Source organism: Electrophorus electricus, chromosome 4 (genome assembly GCF_013358815.1).
Source record: "Electrophorus electricus isolate fEleEle1 chromosome 4, fEleEle1.pri, whole genome shotgun sequence".
In the NCBI taxonomy this organism is placed as follows: Eukaryota; Metazoa; Chordata; class Actinopteri; order Gymnotiformes; family Gymnotidae; genus Electrophorus; species Electrophorus electricus.
In genome coordinates this window covers 19,615,453-19,640,267 of record NC_049538.1, presented here as the reverse complement: position 1 = coordinate 19,640,267, position 24,815 = coordinate 19,615,453, and the positions used below count along the sequence as shown (strand labels likewise).

The following is a 24,815-nucleotide window of genomic DNA, read 5'->3' as shown; positions in this document are numbered from 1 at the left end:
GAGTGAATGTGTGCATGTACACACAGTCCAACCTTAACTCTGGACTTGCTTATGTGCACATATATGTGTAGAAAACGATTCCAGGCAAGTGGGAGCAGAAGAGGTACAGCACAGTATTTTCTTTTAGACTGCGGTAGTGTTGTCATTCCTGGGATATGTTGAAGCCACTCATCCAGTTTAGGGGTCACAAATGCCCCTGCCATTAGTGATGGCTGGCCCCATTCTCTCCATTTCCTCTTTTGGTCTCTGGTAATTCTCCAATTACTCATGTTCTTTCCTTTGGATAATCCTGCCTCAGAATTTGCCACGTGTATTAGTTCTGCTGCGTCTAATCTACTATCATTATGATTGGTTGGTTCACTATTGCACATTTGTCTATTTGTATCTGGAGGTCCCACAGGATCTTAGCTTTGTTGTTCTCCACCACCCTCTGTGGCTTCTCCCATTTGGAGTTGGGGGTGTCCAGCCTATACACCTCACATATGTTCATATATGATTCTTGCCTGCCAACAATGCCAAAAATGTAGTAGAAATTGTTCCTAAATTCCCCAATTCCCCATTCAGGATGGGCATTCACCGTGCTTGAGTGAGCAAAGGTTATTTATTCAACAATCTGGATCGGGGAGCTGCACTGTGAACACACAGCTACAAGCAGCACTTCTCTGCTGTAACACAGATTACACACTCCTTTTTATAACCACATGTAGATATCACCACCCTCAAGTTCTTTCCCTTCAGACAGAGCCTGTTTATCGCTAGATAAGCAGAGTTACAATGTTGTTTCCAAGAAATCAGGACATATCTATTCTAGTGCTAATCACTCTAGTACCTTATCACTTTTATATCTTGGTTACAATTATAATATAGGAGCCTTTTTTTATCATTTCTTTTGATGCTGCCAAGCAAGCTATAATGTGAACTCTATATGAAACTGTTAACATTGTGTTCACATTACTTTGTGAAACCAAATTAGGAATCAGTGAAAATGAAACATTTCTCCACACTCTCAGTGTATGCTTTTCCTGCCAGTATCTTGCTACTAGATGGGATCGTCTCAGGGGCCTGTTTACACAGGCTGCATCTTCAGTCTTGTCTGGTGTAATACACCCTTGCTGAGGGGAACACTGGCAACAACAAGCATCCCAGGAATTGTTTGATACACCAACTTCAAACTGACACAATATGTCAATGAATCATTCATTTAAAAAAAAAACAATCTGTTAGACTAATACGTAAAATGAAACTAATTTTCTGAAGTTTTCCTCCCTATGTTTGACTGTGCAGAAAGCGAAAATTATTATGAATTAAAGTAATTAATGTCATGATCACTTGACACCTAATTTTACATTTACATATTATATATACATATATCAAAGTATTCACATACCCTATATTTACTGCAAACTAAATTTGCATAAACATCACTATATTTATGCAGTATCACACAAAGCATATTATATTCACACATCACACACAGCAAACTATATTCACAATGTTTTTGTTTGTTATTTCCTTTCTGAAAGAATGTCAAGGTTTTATATATCTACCATGAGATCCTATCATGAATGGTAAGAACATAACAGGCCAGAAGAGATAGCTGAGAAGTGCACACAGATCTCCCTGGCATGTGTCTCAGGTAGCTAGTTGGTTACTCATCATGGATGATGGACTGTTGTTCTCCATTTGTTTGCCTTGGTTTAGGTCACAAACACACCCAAAGACAAATATTGCGTTCATACTTGTCATCCCACCTATACATACCCATCTTCTGAAGAAGGAAAAATGATCAATTAAACACAGTCTGCTCCTTTTGTTTACATAAAATGGGAATTGTATGACATTTACTGATTTTATATTCACAATAATCAGAAACAACAAATGTTAACATTAGGTGTGTACAACTACTTTATGCCACAAGTATACGCCTACAGACACTGACTTTCTTACGTTGTCAGGATATGGCATAGCAGCGGCCTCCTATCTGTTGTTTGGACTGTCACAACATCACAGTTACGGCCCATAAAGCTTTTCTTCTCTGTTGTCATCAGCATAAAAGCCTCCAGATGGTCCTGAGTCATGGTGCCAGATAGTCTATTCTTGATTAACTTAATTGTCGAAAAAGCTCTTCTCACAAGGCCACCTGAGTGACTAACAGAGTGAGGAGAAATTTGTATGAGAGACCGAGAACACTGTATACCTCTGTCAACAAGTTGTCAATTTAGAATGTGAAAAAAACAGATGGCACCCTTTTTGCAGGAAGCACATGTTTTGATCCCTGGTCCTTCATCATGTGGATCTCCACCTTCATTAGCTTCCTCATCATATAGTTGTCCACCTTCATCAGCTTCCACATCTCTAAGATCATGGCCTTGTAAAGGTGGCATCTTCAGAGTTTCCTAGTGTGCTGTCAGGCTCCTCAATTCAGATTCAAGTGTCTCTGCTATGGCTCTGTCATCAAACTTGATTAAACACCTGCTGAGACTTTCCAAGGCTGTTTTCTGGATACCTTTCTATCTTATGTCAGCAATGCACCTTGTCTCCAGGTACTGAAATATTTTGCAGACTGTTTTATTATTTTCATTTTCAAACCAAGACCTGATGTCTTCTTTCGCTTCTGCCAAGAATTATGTCATGGACTTTTACCTCACACTCAGAGACAGGGTCTGAGGGGCTCTCAGCCTATCCCAATTCTCCTGCTTTCTTCTTCCTCACCTCTGGCAGGCCACTCTGGTCCTCAACCTCATAGTCACTGTGGCTTTGCATCTTCTCATTTGCCACACTATAAACTGGTCTGCTACATTCTGAACACCTTTAATTCTCTGGCACACTTCCTTAAGCTATCTTGAGTCCCCTTAACCAGCCAATTGAACAATGAGAATGTCCTTGCCCCTTGAGTGCATGTATTTGGAAAGGGATGATGTGCTCAAATATTCTGAGAATCACCTAGGCAGTGAAGATGGTCTCATATTTGAGAAGTTTTCCACATTGACTCAAGCAGTGGGCTTTGAGAGTGGTGTCTTCTCCCATGCTTGATATTGTGACAATCAGGTCAACAAATAGCCCCATCTATAGATTGCCAAAGCACCGAATACCTTCCTGATGGTATTGTCTTTGGCCCACCATGAAGATTCCCCTTCTGGAGAAAGTTGCCTATGTCATTAATTAGTTGCCTCTTTACTAATGTCTGTCAGGTGCTCAGACAACAAAGAAGCATTGTAATTTGCATAGGCAACACAGTGGTTTGGTTGTTAAGGTCTTGGGTTCATGTGCCTATCTGGGTGGAGTTTCCTTGTTCTCGCTGCATCAGTGTGGGTGTTCTCTGGGGTCTCTGCTTTCCTCCCAGAATCCAAAAACATTGCAGTTAGGTCAGTTGGACACTCTAATTTGTCCTGATGTGAATCTGTGTGAATGACTGTATGTCTGCATAACAAGTGATGGATGGTGCTCTGTCCTGGCTGTTATCGTCCCTCCAGTTCCCTGTGCCTGGTGTTGTCCCCCAGGGGGCTGTGGTTTCTGGTTAAGAGTATGCTGTGCGTGATTGGCTGCTGCTTCTCATCTGTGTGTGCTAATTTGGATTGAGTGATTGTAAAATTGTCCTTAAGTATGAGAAATGTGCTATATAAGCATAACTAGTAATAATGCCAACCTGTGTAGAGTCTGCCAACACCATATTAGGTTGTGTGCATAACTCCATATGTGCACCTGATTTGACTTCTCTGATAACAGTAAGAACAAGCCCTGGTATATTCCCTTGATTATTGCAGCTCTGCTAGGGGCAATACATTTATGTCTATTTTGACATCTTCTAGAACCTGTGCAAGCAACGTCTCTGTTGTTTTCACACATGGCTGTCAACAACTGCCTCTCATAGACAGCATCAGTGACATCAGTGACATAACTGAAATTTGCTCCTTGGAAGTGAGAGCTTGTGTTGTTTCAGGCTGTACCAAAAACATCTCAACTTCCCTAATTTCCTTTTCAATACTCCCCTCCATCATTCGACTGATAATAACTGCATGTACTGTAGTTTCTGACAGTAGGATAATATGGGACGCTCATCCTTCTCTACCCCCCTACCCCTGTGCCTTTTTTTAATGCAGTTGCTCAATAGAAGTTCCAAGAAGTTACCATGATCAGTGGTTTCATTAACCAACTCATTGCTGCCTAAGACTGACGAGTCTGATAGCTAAGACCCTGCTTACCAATAAGCTCAATAATGCTGATTACACACTTCAGCACTATAAAGCCTTTGGCGCACTTGCTCTCGTTGTGCTTACATTTGCTTAGAGGTCAGTAAGTTTTCAATATCTGCTTTGCTGGCTCTTAAGAAATGTGCATTGTGCTTTCTCTGTGCATAGCACTCTGTTCATGTTCCTCAATTCTCAGATACATCTGAGACCAGGTATTCATGCCGCCCTTATGAAGCCTACTATTTATGGGAATTTAGAAAAAGCCAAAAATACAGAACAATTCGGTGAATGAGATGTTTAGGTCAACCTCTTGTGATCTGACACGTCCTTGTTTGTGAACTTGATCAATTTTAGCACATCTTGTTTTGGATGGAAATGAGAAAAAAAAGTATTTCAAATGACCAGTAAACAGTAAGACCACATAAGAGTGCAAAACATATCTATGCTTCAGTTATTTTTAAATTCTATTGTTCAGTGTCACTGGCTGGTTGTCACACACCTGCCTCCATAGAGGTCCCTGCAGAGACCTCCTTAAACCTTTGCCTGTCTGACTCAGGTTCATTGTTTGTTAAACAGATATAATTTGGGCTTTTTGACATGAGTATCTAAGACTGTTTTATTTATTAATTCATGATGAATAGTACAATGGACAAAAACATAATTCTCATAAAGCAACAATAAATAACTTCAATCAAGTAGCCCAGCCCGATCATCAGCTCAACTTTGAGTGCCATTGCTTTGGTGTATTCATGGCTCGATGTCGGAAGCTTCCAGGTCTTCTCTTGGCTAAGTTATTGTGCCTGTTCGGTATCTGGTGATTTGGAAGACATGCATGTATGGCTTTCGTTTTATTAGTCTCATTTATCTGGCTCTTGGGGACCTGCCTTAGCCTGTAGTTATTTGAATGCAGCTGAATATATGTGTGTCACATTTTATTTCTTTAAAGGGCACATAAATGTTTAATCTATAGATTAATAAATGCAATAATTATAATTTAAAATATAAATACATATTATTTTACATTCATTATTACAATTTTTGTCGTTACTATTTTTTTAGCCACTCTGTGCTTGAATGATTTATTCTTACCTTTATATTTCTATTTTCCTTTTTTTAAATGTACATCCGTGGCCAAATGTTTTGAGACAAGAACAAATTTTGGTTTTCACAAATTTTGCTACTTCAGTTTTTATGGTGGCAATTTGCATTAACTCTAGATTGTGAAGAGTGATCAGATGAATTGCAAATAATTGCAGTCATTCCTTGCCATGAAAATTGACTTAATCACAAAAATTACTGCATTCCAGCCACTGCATTTCAGCCCTGCCACAAAATGGCCTGCTAACATCATTTCAGTGATGTTCTCATTAGCTCAGGAGAAACTGTTAACAAGGACAAAGCAACTGATATCACTCTGTCATGCTAATTAGAAGAGCAGACTGGTTGCTTTAAAAGGGTGGTGGTGCTTTTCTTCTGTTAATCATGGTTACTGCCAAGGAAACATGTGCATTTATCATCGCATCGCATCGCATCGCAGCGCAGCGCATCAAAGGGGCTTCACAGGCAAGGCCATAGCTGCTTGTAAGATAGCACCTAAATCAACCATTTATCAAATCATCAGGAACATCAAGAAGAGAGGTTCAGTTGCAGTGAAGAAGGCTTCAGGGCAGCTAAAAAAGCCAAGCAAGGGCCAGGACCATCTCCTAAAGAGGATGCAGCTACAGGATCAGGTCAGCACCAGTGCAGCGCTTGCTCAGGAATGGCAGAAGACAGGTGTGAGTGCATCTGCATGCACAGTGAGGCAAAGGCTTTTGGAGGATGGCTTGGTGTCAAGAAGGGCAGCAAAGAAGCCACTTCTCTCCAAGAAAAACATCAAGGACAGACTGACATTCTGCAGGAAGTATTGTGACTGGACTGCAGAGGACTGGGGTAAAGTTATTTTCTCTGATGCAGCCCCCTTCAGACTGTTTGGGACATCTGGACAAATGATTGTTGGGAGAAGAAAAGGTGAGCGTTATCATAAGTCCTGTGTCATGCCAACAGTGGGGCATCCTGAGACCATTCATGTGTGGGGTTGCTTCTCCTTCAAGGGAGTGGGATTGATCAAAATGTTGCCTAAGAACACTGCCATGAATAAGGAAATGGTATCAAAACATCCTCCTAGAGCAATTTCTCCCAACAATCCATTAGCAATTTGGTGATCAAGCACCATGTCACAAGACAAAATTGATAACCAAGTGGCTCACTGAAAAAAAAACCTTTAAATTTTAGGCCCATGGCCAGGAAACTCCCCAGATCTCAATCCCATTGAGAAGCTGTGATCATGCTCAAAGAGGGTGGACAAACACAGAAACTGATCAACTCCAAGCACTGATTAGGCAAGAAAGGTCAACACTGTAAATATGAAGTCTTTGCTTACACTGGATCCATTTGTCAATAAATAGAAAAACAAATTGTGAAATGATTAGTTTTGTACTTCACTATACCATATAAACAGCTGACAAAGGGATCTTTTAAAGATATTTTTTTAAAGCAGAACTTTGTGAAAACCAAAAATTCCAGTCTCTACTTTTGACCATGCCTGTATTAACCATAGACTGCACACTCTATGGTAGTGACTGCGTACTGCGCTGTTTTCTCCGCCCACGTGCGAGGTTGGACACTCAGTACTTCCTTAGCTTGAGAGGCGTGGGACAATGCAGGCTTGCACTTGTATTTCTCTGATTTTTTGCGTCTTTGCACCAGTTTCTTTTGGTAGGTCTCGTTTCAGTGTCGCTGCACTGGGTATAAAAGAAAACAATTCTCGCCACCTGCAGTGAAGAGAAATTGGTGTCGGGCTCACTCAAATCAGTTTCTTCGATTCCTTACTTTTAAACGGTAGACTCGCATTTTTTGTGGACGATTATATGCTTCCTTCAAGTCCACCTCATAGATTCATGTTTTTAGTTCGTACTGGTCGTGTTTACGACATGGTGTGCGTCCGAGTAGTTTTTGATCGGGGGGAAATGTACGCCATGACAACTCGTTTTGTTTTTGTACCATCAAAAACAGGACGTTTTATTTTTGCCTTACTGAAAAATGAATATACACAAATAATGTCTGCACGAGGCAGTGGGTTCTGATTTAGCTGTGTTGCTATTCAACATCAGTGCAAGTTGTACACAATGTATACAAGCTTGAACTGTACAGTTAACATGCAAAACTACCGCTAATGATCTTAACCGTCTTCTATAGGAGCAGCATCCATTTCCGCTAGTAAGTACAGCGTTGTGGTGGCGTTCATGTGCGCTCATCTCGTAAATACGATATTTCCGACACGACTTGAAGGCAGCATTAGGTCCTGGCTTTTATTCCTGTATTGACAGTAACCGGCTCTTTAAAAATAAAAGTCTCCATTTCTCTGCTTTTGTTAACAAGGTCCAGTTATATTCCATATCCATTGGAGCTCACTGTTAACAGATCTCCCCTGATTATTTTATAACTACATTAGTAGCCTCGATTTTTGTATAAAGGCTGTAACTCAACACATTTTAGCAGTATAGTTAGCTAGCAAGCATATATTACCTAGATTATAAACGTTGTGGAGCCTGAGCCCATCAAGTATCTTAAACCATACACGCCTTGTTAAAGCTAAAAAATCGCTGCAGAACCGCTTTTTAAATTTGTTTTACCTTTAAATTAAAACACCACACAGAAGACGCCTTCATTTGACTAATGTTGCCGCTGGTTACTTGTAGTATGCTACATGCTTGTCATTTTCAGGTGATGTTTTTCGCTTCGCTTCCTACTATGGGGACCACATGGTTCTCCAGAGAGCTCCGGAGAGAGCGGTTGTGTGGGGATATGCAACACTTGGAGCTAAGGTCGAACTCTCTCTATCAGGACAGAAATTTAAACAAGTAAAATCTGTCCATGTTATTAGTGGTGAGTAACAATGATAGACATTTAGCCTACTTACAAATTGCACAGTAAAATATTGTTTTACAGTTCGTGCAAGGATGTTTAACTTTATAAGTTGTTTCTTTTACTACTTAGGCTGGAGACAGGATATTACTTGTACATTTAACTCATGCATATATTTCACTTTACAGGTGTTTGGACAGTGACTCTTGAGCCAGTACCAGCCAGTGGTCCCTATAACCTGACTGCTATTCAGAGAGGAAATACTGTTACTGAGATCGTGCTCACAGATATACTGTTTGGAGATGTGTGGTTATGTGGAGGACAAAGCAACATGGCCTTCACACTTGCCCAGGTGACAAGTACTTCTTCATTTTAAGTTTCTTTACATCTCATAAAGGGAAAGACTTGTTCTGTATGACAGGGAGCAAAGCTGACTCAGAGGTATTTAACTGGTGCTTTCCAGTGGGTCATTGCACTCTTTGAGATGCAGTCAGATGATGACTACCTCAGACTGGGTTCCTCTGGTCTTCTTGCAGGTATATAATGCCTCGCAGGAGTTGGCCATGGCCTCCAGCTTCCCTGATGTTAGGATATTCCAGGCTGCCCTGGAGCAGAGCAGTGTTGAGCTGACTGACCTCGCTGGGGTAGAGGTTCCGTGGTCCCGGCCTACACCAGGTACACCACAGGATCATGGTGGGGTTTCTATGTTGTCTTTAGTTTAACTTAAGAGGTGTAGTGCAAACATTACTGTTTATAATCAGCTACTGTTAGAAGTTATTGAATAACACACACTTAATCTTGTATGCATATGTGTATAATACCTGCTGAATGTTTCCCTATGCACATGCTAAGTCAGTATGCTGATGCTCACATATAGTTCATCCGCATAATCTGTCGTTGCAACACATTTTTGCATCTGCATAAACCACAAGTCTGCTTAGCTGTGCAGATTTGATTTGTGCAGAACTTGTGTAGAGAGCAGGGAACTACAAATGTGTTTATGCTGACTGTGTGTAATATCTGTGTTCATTTTAAATCTGTGATTGTAGAGTTGCTCGGGGGAAAGGATTTCACCCACTTCTCAGCTGTGTGCTGGCTGTTTGGCCGCTACCTGCATGAGACTGTGAAGTACCCAATAGGCTTAGTGGAGTCCTGCTGGTCTGGCACTCCTATAGAGGCCTGGTCCTCCCCAAGAGTGCTACACAAGTGTGGGCTACAGACATCTGGGAGCAGGTAAAGTTCCCCCTACATGCTTCTCCTATGAGCCTCATCATCACTGAGGTGTTTAAATGATGTACACCATGCAAAGATTGCTGGGTGACTCACTCTGTGGCTTTTTAGTTTGTTTGTTTGTGGGGGGGCAGGGGGTTTGTGGGGTTTTTTGTTTGTTTGTTTTTGTTTGTTTTTTTTGTGTGTGTGTGTGTACTTTTATCTGATTCTGTCCACTTTGTCTGGCACTGCATGGGTGAAGCTATCTTTGGGGTAAACATTGGAGGAATGGAGTGTTATGGAATGCCATGATCCACCCTTTGCTTAAAGTTACCATCAAAGGAGTTATATGGTATCAAGGTAATTACTGTAAGCAAAGAGTGCATGTACATCCAAAATAAATCAACACAGAGGCTGGTAAACAAATGGCAAAGCTGGTGAAAATAACCATCAAATATCTGCTCAGTGCTCTCAAGTTAAAGCTCTGGCTAAACATTGGACATTCAATGGTTTATCATTTTCACCAAGTTAATAATTAATTTGTATGTGATGTGGTGATGTAAGAAAGTGACTTGGCTCATGCTGCTGCTGTTTCTCAGGTGAAGCGAACACGCTCTACAACCAAGCTCAGTACTCATGCACATTTCCTGCTTTGATTGATGACTGGAGGATGGCATTCCATTCAAGCTCTGAGGGACAGACTGCAGAAGACTTCCCCTTTGGATTTGTACAGGTGCAGAATCATATCTGGGGTTTTTTTTGTTTTTTTTTACCTTGGTTTTCAGGACTGTATACATCACAAACGGGCACTTAACCAGTGGAGCATCAGGAGTAGCTCCTCCCCCATCGGGCTTAGGGAGCACTGCACCCCAAAATGGTTTCATCTAAACTTTAATATAACTCGTTTGTATAATGGATCATTAATTTACTGTCTTCTACACCTTTGAAGGTCAGTTAAATCACCAATGTTGCCCACTAACTGAAGCAATATAAATATTCCAACATGCCGGTGCTGATCTCATTCCCATTTGAATGGTTTGCTATGACATGGTTGCCTACCTGTTGTAAACAGGTATACAGCTATACAGACTAGCTACTATAGACTAGCTAGCTAGATTGTTTACTTCAGAAAGCTTCAACATGTACCAAACACTTCTAACATGAAAGCTGATTACATAAGCATTTATGAATTTCAGCTATGTACCTATAAGAATACCACACAAGATGGATTCCCAGAGATTCGCTGGCACCAGACAGCAGACTATGGCTTTGTCCCTAATGAGCGTATGAAGAAAACCTTCATGGCTGTTGCTATGGACTTGCCAGATGAGACATCGCCTTGGGGCAGGTACAGAAAAATATACAGGGTCAAAGCACTGGTGAGGATGTAAGATGTATATTAAAGTAATGTTCTGGAGAGCATTTCGTTGGCTCTGGGATTGTTTTTAACTCCTTGTAAAAGTAATTAGATTTTAAAAATGAGTTAATGATTAGAATCTTTATTATGCAGCTAATTTTAACATGTAAATGCCAACATTTAGTTTTGTGTGTGCACGCATGTGTGTCTAGTATTCACCCACAGGATAAACAGGACGTGGCATATAGGCTGGTGCTGGGAGCACAAGCTGTAGCCTATGGGATGAATGTGTCATTCCAAGGCCCTTTCCCCAAACAGGCCCTCATCATTAAGACCTTCATAAATATTACATTCAATCAAATGATCACAGCCAGCCTCTCCAATGATATGTTTGAGGTAAGCACAGTCATTGGGTGTATTTCTTTTATAAGAACACTGAGTTTTATTATCCACATAAAAAGTTAATTGTGTTAAGGCACTGCTGTGCTCATAAGATTCATGTCAAACTTGCCATTAAAGTCACAAGTTAACACTGCACACTGTTTCCTGCTTTATTCCATAATTTGTTTGTGTTTTGCTTGTCTGTCTACATCATAGATCTGTTGCTTGGAGGAGAAGAAACCGTGTGAAGCAGGTTCCAAATGGTTCCCTGCACCAATGGATGAATGGGGCACAGATTATGTTATAGTATCCATGGCCAAGTGTCCTGTTGACTATGTAGCCGCACTGCGCTATGCCTGGAGTGACTGGCCCTGTGCTTTTAAAGCATGTGCCATCTACAGTGCAGATGGAGTTTTACCTGCACCCTTGTTCCTCCTCAATCTTTGGCCAGCAAGCAGCTGACAGAGTGCATAGTCATCCAAGCCCTATCAGGTAGACTTTCAGTCTGTATATCTGTAGATGAAATGTGTGAAAATGAAAGGACTCCTTGTGTACAACTGTATTTATGAATAGAACAGTTGATTGCATGAGACATTGTTTAAGTGCAAAGTAACTACTGTATATTTGGTTTACACTGAAGAACCAGCAGGTGGTAGTATTTGTCAAATTGGTTTTCCTTTTGGATTAAGAACGTCATGATGTCCAGACCAATTTTTCTACATTTGCACTCATATTTTGTTGCACACTGAGTCAGACCTCTTAGAAGGAGAAAACAGAAATGCTTTTAGTATTAAAAAGGAGTTAACATTTAATGTTTTCTTTTGCAGCTGTCAACTCAACTTTTTGTATTCTTCAACTTCATAGCAAGGTAAAATTTCTTTGAACAATTATAGCAGACATGGTAGTCACAATGTATTAAAGACATCAGATCTGCCACTCATGACCACTGTCCTTGTGATCTTTATCCTTATATACACTGAGTCCCTCTTTGAGGCCTGTGGTCTGGCATGTCATTCTCTCCTGTTTCAGGAGCTTCAGAGTTGGGTGGAGACCCTGCCATGTGGGATTCCTCTTACTCCCGGAGCAGAGAATAACTAAAAAGGGGAAGAGGCAGGGAAACGGTGCCCTAGGGAGACTCCCGAGTGACCACAATGACGCAGAGGGACAGTCCACCAGGACCTCGTACAATTCAAAGCCGCACCCTTCAGACTGAACTCAGATACACCCTTGAGCAGGAACTCCACTCATTTGTAGTCTTGTTCTGTCCTGCACAGGGTGTGAATGAAATCCAACAATAACAAACCCTGAGATAGTCACACAAGCATTAAAGGAGACATTAAGTTGTTGTCTTTGATCACTTGCATTCTGGTCATGTACCTTCATACAAACATCCATCCGCATGGAACCTGTTAGTGTGCATGGAATTTAACTTTGCTAAATTATGCATCACTATTTTAGTTAGAAACAGATTGTGCCATTCTTCCTGGAATACCAGGAGCGTGTTTTCCTTCAGATCCTCTTCAACCCATCTTCAAACTTAATAATGACCAGAGAACTTGCTTTCATGTAACCCATATTTACCTATATGCTCCTGGGCTTTGTCTCTAATACCATGCTAAGCATTGCATGTCTGCCTGTCAGGACTGCAGGCTTTGTACAAGATATATACCATACTATTGCTACATTTTGCAATTGTAATATGTCTTGGACTCTATTAAAAGCACATTATTGAGCCTTTAATGTGAGATGGTCTGCATTATTTTGACCAAAAGTATTTGTTTGTTGAATCATCTGAATGTTATGATTCATCAAAACACCCACAGAACACACATCTGGAGCATCTAAGATTGTTCACAGAACACCAAAAAAAAAGTGATTTGTTAGCGGGCTGGTTTGAATATTACATCCTGTATATTAGATGCATACGCTGTAACTGGCATCCCTATATGAAAATACAGATCTACATTTCTCCTGATTAATAAAGAAAAAGTTATATTTAAAACACCCTGAACACACATATTAGCTATTGCACAACTCTTGTAGAAATTCCTGTTACTTTCCATAATGCCCAATGCTGTATACTATCAAAACAGCTTGTATGCTTCATATATTTAGTGCATAACAGGCTCTGCAGGCGCTTTGATACTTAGAAAAATGTCTATTTATATACATGTAAAAAGCTCTCAACTCACACTTGGGGTGTTCTGTTATCTTTTCGAAATAATTTAAAGCTTGCGTTTGTAAGGGAAGGGGGTTATAATAAATTGTGTGTGAACGCGTCGACAAAAGCAAGTAATGTGCACGAACGCAGCGTTACCGCCTCTTCGGCAAGCATACGCACACTAGAAGTGAAGTTAAGACAACTGGCTACTAGACATCCTGGACCAAACCAACCGAGCTATCCTGGGAGGTGGGCACTTTTGTACCGGCGCGAGAAAGGCGGCGTCATAACTTTGGTCCCACGCCTGTCTCGCGCAGCCGAGCGAAAAACTCAAGTCCATTTGTTGTAAACAAAAACAGGTAAATTTGACGCGCCACACAGCTTTAGGTTGTGCTTGTAACGATGTAGTAACTTGTAAGCAACGTCCTAGCCTACTACACTTGTAGCGTTGTAGCTGGCTACCTAGCTAAACCTCACCAAGCCAGGAGCAAACGAGACGGGCTGTGTCCTGGCTAGTTCACGGCTGTGCTAACGCTAATGTCAGCCTTTAGCAGACAATTGCCTAATTAATTTTGGTCTGGCTTTATTAGCTGGCTAGCAATAAGTGATTGTATATCAACAAACTATTTATGAATTAGATTACGCTACTCCGGCGAACCCAAACTAACATATAGATGTTAGCTAGCAAGGTACAGCCAAGTTAACTATCTAACGCTATCTAGATAGCTGGGTTACCTTGCAATCCAAATAAAGTAGCTATGTTAGCTACAGTTCTAGCTAGCTGGCTACCCAATGTATCCAATTTATGTATGATAAATCGTTTACGGTATTTTATACGGTAGACTGTCAAGTCTGGTTTTGTACTCTGAATGTACTGACTTGGCAAACTAGCTAGCTAGCTTACATGCTAGATGTATCTACTGACAAACTAGGCAACATAGCTACCTAACCTAGCGTTTGTTAACTTAGCGTAGCTAGGTTATCTTAGCTCGGTTAACCTTTAATATTAGCCAATGGCTAAGGTTAGCTAGCCAGCTGACTAGCTATATTAACCTAAAGGTTTTTGAATAGTAATTGCTGTATCGTTATCCAGCTGAAATATTGCTATTTATTACAAATATAAGAGTAGGTTGAACAGGAGGTTGGCACACCATGTGCAGTCGTTAATGAAATTGCACGTTCGTTAGCAAAAAATAAAAACGACGTTTTCACCTAACATTTCGTTTGTAGTTTGCTCTCCAGGATATATCGCTGTCCAAGTGGTGGTCTGCATATATACCAATTACTCATCACTCATATTTCAATCACTCATATTTCTTGTTTATTAGAAATTCCTCGTATGTGTAGTTGGATACTTTTTCTATTGCTATGCATAGTTTGCGTTAGCCATCTTCAGTAGCCGTTCTTCATCATTGGTCAGTTTCTTGTCCACAGGATTGCTGTTTGTGGAATATTTTGGGGTAGAACACCACAGTCAACCCAGCATTGACACTGATAGGTATAAAATCTACAGCAACGCTGCTGTGCCAAATAATGTCTTCAGTTTTCCTGTGGTTATTGTAATTAAAACCGACACAGCACCCACTACCATGAGATGCCTATGCCAGTGTCATCACTGTGCTGAGAATGGTCTACCATCCAAAAAAGAAAACTGTTCAGCAGTGGTCCTGTGGGCAGAAAGTGACCAACAGATTGTCTTTGCCGGACAATGGTCCATGTTGTGTGTTTGTTCCTTATAAAATGCACCTATAATTGTACCTAATAAAAAGCCTAGTAAATTGGGGGGGAATGAAGGTGGCTGAATGTAGTAGTAGTTTTGAATGTCATAGAATGTAGTAATTTCTCTCCATCCCTGTGTGCTGCAGCAGCAGCCGTGCCCCGCCGCGACCCCACCCCGAGCGGAGCTGTCATGTGGCAGGAGGCTCGCAAACATGAGCGCAAGTTGCGCGGTATGATGGTGGACTACAAGCGCCGTGGGGAGCGACGGCGGGAATACTATGAAAAAATCGTAAGTGGAGACTATGCTGTAATTCTTTTAGTTCCATAGCATAGTGCAGCTTATACCAGGCTCTATTCCAAGACGGATATAGTAAAACTAAAAGCATAAGTACATATGGTTCTCATACCATATGTGTACCAATAATAAATGTGGTTTAATTTCAAAAGCCATAGGCAGATAGGTCACACTAGAAAGGTCATACAGCAAAATATATTATATTTTGTTGTGTACACTAATACATGATCAACTATCTGGTCCTCCCAGCGTCTCTTCTTTCAACCCAAGGAGTTTTTCCTTGCCACTGTCACCTCTAGCTTGCTCATTAGGGGCATAGACATAGATCCTGAAAAAGGTGCTTTGAGATGATGTCTATTCTAAAAGAGCTATATGTTATTGAAATTTAACTGAATTGAGTTATTCTAGAGCTTGGCTTCATGTCTTTTTACACAAAGCCATCATGTCTCATTCCTTTTTGATTCCCACTGGCAATCAACATTGGTTCTTATAGCTTTGGAGTAGTAATTTTAACACTGTTACTTATTTAATGCATTGTGATTTAGCACCCTTTGCTTCTCTAGTCCTCTCATTCACTCTTGGTTCCCTGTGTGGGGCTTTGCAGAAGAAGGATCCAGCCCAGTTCCTGCAGGTTCATGGCCGTACCTATAAAATCCACCTCGATTCGGCTGTAGCCCTGGCTGCTGAGAGTCCTGTCAACATGTGAGTTATAGCTGTATTTAGGCTTCAGCTTTATAGTTTGCTTTTTGTTTGGGTTGTTGTTGTTGTTGTTGTTTTTGTTTGTTTGTTTGTTTGTTTTTTTGGAGGGAGCAATCTGTGTGTTGCATTCATTAGAAGTAACTTTTGTTGAATTTCTTTAAAGGATGCCTTGGCAGGGAGACCCCAATAACATGATTGACAGGTTCGATGTGAGGGCGCACCTGGACTACATTCCTATGTACACACCTACTCTTTTAAACACCACGTAAGTCCACTCATATCACAGCGCGTTTTAGTCTCAAGAAACAGCATCTGCATTATTTTTGTGCATTATTCACTACCTGTTTGTTTTTTCGTATCAGGACACAGTGCATATAATTATTGGCATATAGTACTAGCTGTTTTTAAAAATAATTGTTTTCTTGCAAAACTGTGTTCTCGTTGGTGCAGCTTTTTGCCAGCTGTGTTGATCAGGCCTTTTGTGTTGCAGTACCCCTGAGCAGGAGTCTGAGGAAAGGAAATGCAATTATGAACGCTACAGAGGCCTGGTGCAGAATGATTTTGCAAATAGTGAGTGACTCCATGGACTGTCCAGCACTCTCCACGTTTTTATAGGGTTTGACAATGTTGTAGAAGGAAGGCGAAATCTTAACTAAATGTGTTAGAAGCATAACACGACTGTGCAAAAAGGTCTGTGGAAATTGTGTTGTTAATGTGTTCTTGTCTTTTCATAGTCTCTGAGGAGCAGTGTTTGTACCAGATATATGTGGATGAACTATATGGTGGCCTACAAAAACCAAATGAGGACGAGAAGAAAAAGTAAGTCCACACTGGCTGGATGGATTGATGGGCACTCTAAGCCTCTTAGTAAAGATGTGATAAGAGACCCTTTTGCTATCCCTCTAAGGCTGGCTGAAAAGAAGGCTCAGATCGGCTACACGTATGAGGACAGCACAGTACCCGAACAGGATGCGCGGTCAGACAAAGGAGATGAGGAGAACTCGGAGAACAGCGAGTCAGAAGAGGATGAAGTGATCCCTGACATCGGTGTGTCTCGTGCTCTGTCTGTCCCTGCTTTCCTCTCGCAGGTTAAAGTGAATCTGGAACTCCAGCTCAGGAATGCCGACCTGTCTGTTTCTGGTTTGTAGATGTTGAGGTCGACGTGGACGAGCTGAGCCCGGAGCAGGTGATGGAGCTAAACAAGATGGCCACGCCATACGGCATGGCAGACGGAGACTTTGTCTGGTCTGTTGGATCATCTTTCATCTACAAACCAGCCTTTCACAGTCCTAGTACCTCCACCCTGCTCTTTTTAGTGCATCCATGCTCCAGCACATCTGACAGAACCCACTTCCCTTTAACACGCTCTTTATCAGAAGAGTCTGATGTGTGTAAGAACAGGGAAGGCACTGAAACGTGCAGAGCGCCAGACTAGAGCAGCACTGAAGCCATACGTTAGGTCCTTGGCCACATGAGGTCTGTTATCGATGAGAGTCTTGTAATAGCAAAAATGTCATGGAGCATGTGTGGCTGGCCAAATAACCGACAGGTCTTTGTGGCAGGATGTTGAGAAAGGACAAAGAGGAAGTGGAGGCCATAAAGCATGCCAAAGCACTGGAGGCAGAAAAGGCAATGTACTCGGTGAGAACTAGACCGGTCCTTCTACTGCTGTGACTGTTGAGAGGCCCCCTTGGTATTTTTGTCGGTGTGTGACCAATGTGTATCGCTAAGCAACAGACATAAATGTGCTTGCGTGTGTTTCAGGGCCGGCGATCCCGCAGACAGAGGAGAGAGTTCCGGGAGAAGTATATGAAGGGCAGGCAAATCAGCCCTCCCAGGTACCTCACCACATGCATCACCGTCACTAAACGAAGCTGTCTAAAACAGCTTTCACGCGCTGACATATTTTGATTACATTTATTTGTTTATTACAGCTATGCCAGAAGAGACAGCCCGACCTATGACCCCTACAAACGGTTAGTGGTGGTGGCCATCTGCTTATATCACTGTTACCATGTGCTAATTTCAGCTGTAGGTGGTACCCCCCATCTCAGTGGTGTGTGATGGGGCTGTAACTTTGGCTATTTCTTTGTTAGTACCTATCCTAGTAGCTAAGTGTTAGAATTGGCTTAGTAATTAAGACGCATGCATATTTATTTTTCGCTCTCGTCTCTCTCTCTCTCTCACACACCCTGCCTCTCTATCCCTTTTGTTTCCTCTTTCTATGTCAGACCCCAGTCTGAGTCAAGTTCAGAGTCGCGCTCTCGCTCGCGTTCCCCAGGCAACGATAAGATCACCTTCATTACCAGCTTTGGGGGCAGTGACGAAGAGGGTGCCGCGACCACACAAGCCCTGCCTTCTGCACAGTCAAGCCACGCCCCCTCCAACCCTGCAGGTCATAGCAGGGGCTCCCGGTCGGTAACTTCCCCTTTCTTCTACTCCCCCTGGCTTTTCGTTGGATGTTTTCTCCTGTCATTCATATGTGTTGCACTCCAATAGCTTCTGTGGCGTTTCATTGAGGCTGAGTCACAAGTTCAGGGTTTTGGGACACATTCTAGTCTCTGGATTGGAATGTGCAGTTGCTGCAGCTAACTTGTGTGAGGACTTTGCTGAGTAATGGCACAGTCACAGATGCTGTGCACATGTTGTGAGCAGACGTACCCTGAGATTAGTGGGGGTATTTAGGTAGTGGGATGAGGTTTGAGCCATTATAAATAACATTTGAAGCTTAGTTTTCCAGGCCAGAATTAATACGTTTTAATAAAAATAAATTTTCCACACTGTTAGTTCAAAGACACAAATACAAAGGACTGAATCACCACTGGCATTGCTCTTTCATCCAGGATCTTAAATCCATGCTCACAGATACCGACCAGTGTTAACCATGGCATGCAGTGTGTTCGGCCTCCTTTGTCCCATGCACCTGTAATGACAGTGCACACTGGGTGTTCTTTTCTCTGTCCAGCAGGAGGCGTTCCTCCTCCAGTCGTTCTTCCTACTCCTCGCGCTCCTCCTCGCGCCGTTCGTCCCGCTCATCCTCCCGGTCTAGGCGTGGACGGCGTGTGCGTGGGGGCCGCGACCGCGATGGGCGATACTCGCGATCACACTCGAGGCGGCGCTCTGACTCCAGATCACGGCAGCGTGGAGGAGGCGGTGGTGCCAGCAGCTCCAGGAGACGCTACGAGCGCACGCGCTCCCGCTCCACAGAGAGAGACCGGGACAGGGGGAGGCACTATGCACCACGCAGGCGAACTAGGTGAGAGGCCGTTCTGAGATCTCAATTTTAGGCATGTACAGTTCTTTCCGCACATCATGTCCCGGAAAGGATTTTGTTTGTTTACCGTACCTGGTCAGAGTACACTGTCAGTCCAAAAATGCGTACACTGACAGTCCACTGACAGTCCAAAAATGAGCTTACATCTCTGCTTTTTCCAGACCTGCTCCTCACAGTGCATCTAATTGTCCCCTCTCCCCAAGGTCGCGCTCTCTTTCACGGTCAGTTGACCGCAGTCGCCGAGGTGGGCGGAGTTCTCGGTCTCGCTCTCACTCTCGCTCAGCTGACCGTAGCCGCCGATGTGGGCGGGGTTCTGGTTACAGGAGGGGCGGAGCCAGCAGCAGTCGAAGCCCATCCCGCTCCCTTCCCACCAGCCGTAGCCCCTCCCCGTCCTCCCGCTCCAGCCAGGCCGCGACAACCGCTCTCTCTGACAAACTGAGAAAGTGAGTCCTGTGTTTGTTACCACTACAACAGAATGGGTGCATTACTCCATTATATTAAAATGGCTAAATGGAAATCATTATCATTAGTTTGGAACCGTTGAAGCCGTTTACAACCCATAGATAATTGGATGATATTCCATCACACATCTCTCTCCCTCTCTCTCCCTCTCCCTTTCAATCCCAGGCCTGACACTCCGGGTGGTAAAGAGACGGGAGCTGCCAAAGTCAGTAAGAATTTGATATAGCTGGTTTTGTTGCTAAAGACTACGCCTCCCTCCCTCCTGACAGGCTGACGCAGTTGTCAATAAGTCCGATCCTTCCACCCACCTCATTCAACCCTAGCTCCTCAGAGAGCGTCCAGTATCGTTGGAATTGTTCTTTGATTGGCTGTCTCCATAGTGATTAGCTCTGCACCAGGCGACCACAGTGCCCTGTGTTTCGAAAACACAGTGGTCCTTTCAAGGGCACCTATTTCTGAACCTGTTTAACCCTCATTTATGGAGTTTGTGTGTGTGTGTGACAGAGAGCTCTGAGAATGTGTGAGGTATAAGGGAGAGGGCATATTTTCTTTATACTCAATGTATTTGTGTATGTTCCCTTCTAAACACTCCCAGGATTTCTGTCTCACCTTCTGAAAATGTTTACATAGTATTTCATCAGACCAGAACGGTTATGAGAGTATGAGGAGTGAATAGAAAAGGCAAGGTTTTGTAAGGAGCAGTATGAGGGAACCCAGGTGCTCAGGTCTCGGTAGTGGGGCATGCTGGGACAGGCAGGACTACACTGCTCCCTCACCTGCATGAGCACATCCGCAGCCCTTACTCTGCAAGGTCTTCCCGCAGGGACCATGGCAACAACACTGGAAGCCATTTTGTTACTGATCCGCTAAATGCCTAAATATGAGGAAGGGGGGAGGTGTGTGTGACCCAACATGGGCCACTCCATTCAGGACTTAACACACTCCACCCATAACAGCCCCCCCCCCCCCCCTGCATGTACATACACACAAACACCCATCATGACCTCTACACACAAACTCTCAAAGCAAAAACAGTAGCAGGCACCATCGCTTGCAGTCCTCTACTGCTGTTGGACAGCCCCCTGACATGTCCAGTGTGGAGGTTCTATGTCTGATCTGTAAGACATAGCTGAGTGAATGTTCATGAACGAGGCCGACTTGGCAGATGACTGTGCCCATGTGTAAGCCCTAATATCCCCCTGCCCCTCTTCAGTCTGAGCGTCCCCTCGAATTTGTGTCTAATAACAGCATGTCCATTACAGCCCAAGATGACCCCCCAAGAAAAGCTGAAGCTTCGCATGCAGAGGGCCCTCAACAAACAATGTGAGTTGCAACACACTTCACATGTGACCACATACATGGCCCTCAAAAAGATTCTGAGAAAGTGAAGTCAATTCATTTCTAGTTTTTGATGATAGTTTTGGTTTTTGTTTTTTTTTTCATTTTATAGAAAGGTTGGTCTACATTGCTCTGCGTGTGTGTGTGTGTGTGTGTGTGTGTATTTTTGGGTGGGGGGGTCCAAGAAATGTATGTCCATTAGCAGGCTTTGCAATCACCACCTAATTTATTAGAAACCCCATGTAGGTGTCCAGTTTTTATAGCCCATCTGACACTACCATGTCACTGCCATGTTGAGAGTGGTCTGCCACCACCCAAAAATATCCAGCCAACAGCCGCCGTGTGGTCAAAAACTTCCAAATACTGCATAGCAACAGACGGGCTACAGTCTGTATTTGTACACCTGTAAAATATATGCATAAATTAGCTACTCCTAATAAAGAGGCCAGTGAGTATGGGTGCAAAGTACATGCTTCAAATAAAGTGGGTGTGGTGATTGTATTCAAATGAAACAGTAAAAGTACTAAAAAATGTTAAAGAGCACATTTTCCTTATGTTCTTTTCACCTTTAATTGAAACTCATTGAGAGTACTTCTCCAAAATGTCTTCAAGTACATCATCACATTCTTCAAATGTTGAGGTAGAGAGTAATTATAGTTCAGTTATGCAATGTCAGCACAGACTGCAATACTAGACCCAGGCTAATGAGATGAGACACTCTTGGTGGCGGGAAATGGGGAAGTTCAGATGAAATGAGCCCTCTTGTCTTCTCTTCTTCCTCTAACCAACCCCCCTCCCCCTATTGCCTCTTCAGCCAAGGCGGATAAGAAGGCAGCACAGGTCAAAATCCAGCAGCAGGAGCACAAACGACAGGTGTGTGAGCATGTGCGCACACGTGTTTCTCACCCATTTCTCACAGGTTTTCTCATTAAAGCACTTTTCAGCACCCAAATACCATTTCATTCATATCCTGACAGCTGTATGAGTCTGTGCGGTTTTGTTTTGTTTTTTTTAAATGTGTTTTTTTTGTTTTTGTTTTTGTTTTTTTCCTCCCCCCCAATAAACCTTAGGAACGAGAAGGAGTCCTAAGAGCTATGGCACGCAAAATACGCATGAAGTAAGTTTATGTCTGTTTATAATTTTGTGTTTGTAACTCTCTGCGTGTATGTGTGGGTCTTAAGTGTGCAACATTTTCTTCCTCAGAGAAAAGCTGACGGATGATGTGTGTTGCAGGGAGCGAGAGCGGCGGGAGAAAGAGAGGGACGAGTGGGAGCGTCAGTATGGCCGTCAAAGCCACTCGCCTTCCCCAAGCTCCAAATACGGTGAGTCATTCTCCACTGCCCCCTGCAGAGGGCAGGACGGAGAGAGCAGACAGGTAACTAAACACCCTGTCCTTAATGACGTTGACAGTGATTGACCTAATACCACTGAAAATTTTCTCAGGAGTTTGATCACTGGCCATTTTATTAGTCACACCTATCTTAGAGGTGCACTGTATAGGAACATTATCAGTAACCTATGGCATGCAGTCCACCTCATTCACCAATGGTCAGTTTCTGAGCATTGGCCACCTGATATTTGGGAGGCAGGGCCTCAACACAGCAAGGTCGTGATGTCAGTTAATGAGGCTTGGCAACTTTAGAAAAGGAGTTGGAACTGTGCATGGCAACAGATTGGCTGAAGTTTCTGAATGTTTTGCCTAAATGTTTCTAACAAAGTTGATGGTGAGTATATACTGAAAACAAAAAAATGAGCTCTAACACGACCATTTGTTTCCCCAGGTCGAGATTACAGTTCATCCAGGCGGTAGGTGGAAATTTGTATTTCTAATAGCCTCAAAACAAAAGTCAAAATGTTTGGAGTATTTACAGGAGGTGAGATGAACTTGAATTCAGCTCGTGTCTGTTCATGCAGGAGGTCCCGCTCCAGGTCACGGAGTCCGTACTATCGCTACTGATCCCAATCCCTGCCACTGTGAGAGCTTGGCCATCGTGGGAAGAGGAGAACAAGGAGATGATGTAAGACAGAGAATCTCAGTCCAGTGCTTAGGGTCCAATCAGTTACTCCTTTCCAGCTCCCAGTTTGGCCAGGCATTCAAGAGCTCTGCAGCCTTCTGTTACCTGATTCAGGTGTATGAGGGGCCGAACAGAACAAAAAAAAATGGAATGGCTGGGGGTCCCTGATGACTAGAATGAGAACATCTGACCCAAGGCATATACTGTATCTGAGGAGCTGAAGGGAGAACTGGGAGGCTGGTGGAAGAAGTTTTTTTCTCTCTCTTTTTCATTTTTTGCTTTCTTGCTCTTTTCCCACATAATCTGATTCCTGATAAGTACCCTGTTTAAAAGGTTAGATTTCCCTTTTGTTGTATTAATGATGTCTAGTATTTCAGTGGAAATACACTTGGTTTTTAAACACTGTCCCATTATGTTTTATAGCATACTTGGAGCTACCCTTGCTTTAGGGGCATTCGCCTAATGTGGGAAAAATTTACTTCTCAAATGTTTGAATTGCCTTTTGCACAGAGGTTAGCTGTATGGATGAATTAAATCAAGTGCTTATGTTTCTGTCTCTCTTTTTTGTCTTCTCCTGTGTATCTCCCTCCCTTCTCCTATTACATGGAACTAAGGATGGTCTTAGCTTTTGAGGGAGCTCAGCATTTTGAAGTGTGTATGAGAGATCAGACGTACATTTGTACATAAGTGTGTGTGTGTGTGTGTGTGTGTGTGTGTGTGTGTGTGTGTGTGTGTGTGTGTGTGTGTGTGTGTGTGTGTGTGTGTGTACCCACCCAGCTGACAACTTAAAACCCATGATGCAAGGAGGAGGATGATTTGTCTTTTAATGTTCAAACTGTAAATATGTCTAATTGCCATCAGTAATGTTTTGGCCTTGTTTTACCCAGAGTAGACCTCAATATACAGATATTGGGAAAAGCAAATAAAATGCTTACAGAGTATGGGGGAAAAAAACTGCATTGAGACTTTTTTTGTACATATTGTTTTTGTACATAAGTTATATTCAGATTATTACATCACAAATCACTTTCCCACCAGGCCTGTTGTACTCCCCTCCCTCTTTAATAGAAGCCTTTATTTTAGATATAACCTGAACATATTTATACAGTTAGAACTTACAGCCCATCTGTGGCTATGCAGAATTTGTTACCTGATATTCATCATTTTCAGTGGTCAGCGCCTGACCATAACACCAGTGCGGGCTGGATATATTTGGGTGGCAGACAACTCAACCCAGCAGTGACACTGTTGAACACCCTGATAAACCCGTACAAGCACAACACCCACTGCTGTGTCACCTATCATATGCACCTATAAAAGAGAAGTTCCCTAATAAAGTGACCAATAAATGTATAGCCAGTTTAGATATTTATAATAGAGTGGTGAGTCTATGTAATTACTGAAATACATTTTTAAAATAAGCGTTCGACTCCAAAGCTTGCCGACATGTTTGTTGTTGCATCGCCAGATGGCGCAATTCAGTCTAAGAAATAAGGTCTTAAATTGTAAACCTTTTTGATTCTAGGAGTTTCCGTTGTATTTTGTTGTATTCCCACTGTGTTATCCAACTTGATATATAAGGGAAAATTATTTCCAAAAATGTCTAATAAAGTAATTCGTTTTGGTTTCGAAATCAAGAGGACAGCAAAAACACCTGTCTTAGGCGACCTCAATAAACCCACTTCCTCCTTACCCACATCCTTCAGCCAGTACCTTTTATTGGTGTCAAGGCAGTGCAGCTGTGCATCATCGAATCAATGATTAATGTATCGTGTAATAAAGGCATACGAGCATCCCATGTATTTGGTTTGG

The 24,815-nt window shown here is 42.6% G+C and overlaps 2 protein-coding genes across 7 annotated transcripts; both read left to right on the top strand.

Annotated features, from left to right (window-relative positions):
- The first annotated feature begins 6,857 nt into the window (after nt 1-6,857).
- siae (sialic acid acetylesterase) lies at nt 6,858-12,780 on the top strand. Of its 2 annotated transcripts, XM_035525009.1 has the most exons (13): nt 6,869-6,944; nt 7,425-7,445; nt 7,953-8,114; nt 8,282-8,445; nt 8,630-8,768; nt 9,143-9,326; nt 9,565-9,662; nt 9,902-10,035; nt 10,499-10,650; nt 10,872-11,055; nt 11,257-11,532; nt 11,868-11,908; nt 12,070-12,780. In XM_035525009.1, exons 1-11 carry the CDS (start codon nt 6,887-6,889, stop codon nt 11,500-11,502), a joined length of 1,542 nt encoding a protein of 513 aa, XP_035380902.1. In that variant the 5' UTR covers nt 6,869-6,886; the 3' UTR covers nt 11,503-11,532; nt 11,868-11,908; nt 12,070-12,780. The 2 variants fall into 2 exon arrangements, with proteins under 2 accessions (XP_026868555.2, XP_035380902.1); XM_027012754.2 differs by lacking the exon at nt 7,425-7,445 and having other exon boundaries at nt 6,858-6,944.
- Nucleotides 12,781-13,448: 668 nt separating this feature from the next.
- On the top strand, nt 13,449-23,551 carry clasrp (CLK4-associating serine/arginine rich protein). Of its 5 annotated transcripts, none has more exons than XM_027012737.2 (21): nt 13,449-13,560; nt 15,067-15,209; nt 15,820-15,917; nt 16,078-16,179; nt 16,405-16,484; nt 16,649-16,733; nt 16,822-16,961; nt 17,063-17,159; nt 17,477-17,555; nt 17,679-17,752; nt 17,849-17,890; nt 18,146-18,328; nt 18,883-19,170; nt 19,392-19,631; nt 19,816-19,855; nt 20,913-20,973; nt 21,803-21,861; nt 22,059-22,105; nt 22,222-22,310; nt 22,770-22,794; nt 22,903-23,551. In XM_027012737.2, the coding sequence occupies exons 2-21, from the start codon at nt 15,111-15,113 to the stop codon at nt 22,943-22,945; spliced, it is 1,971 nt and encodes a 656-aa protein (XP_026868538.2). In that variant the 5' UTR covers nt 13,449-13,560; nt 15,067-15,110; the 3' UTR covers nt 22,946-23,551. The 5 variants fall into 5 exon arrangements, with proteins under 5 accessions (XP_026868538.2, XP_026868535.2, XP_026868536.2 ...); XM_027012734.2 differs by having other exon boundaries at nt 22,192-22,310; XM_027012735.2 differs by having other exon boundaries at nt 18,880-19,170.
- Nucleotides 23,552-24,815: the final 1,264 nt, after the last annotated feature.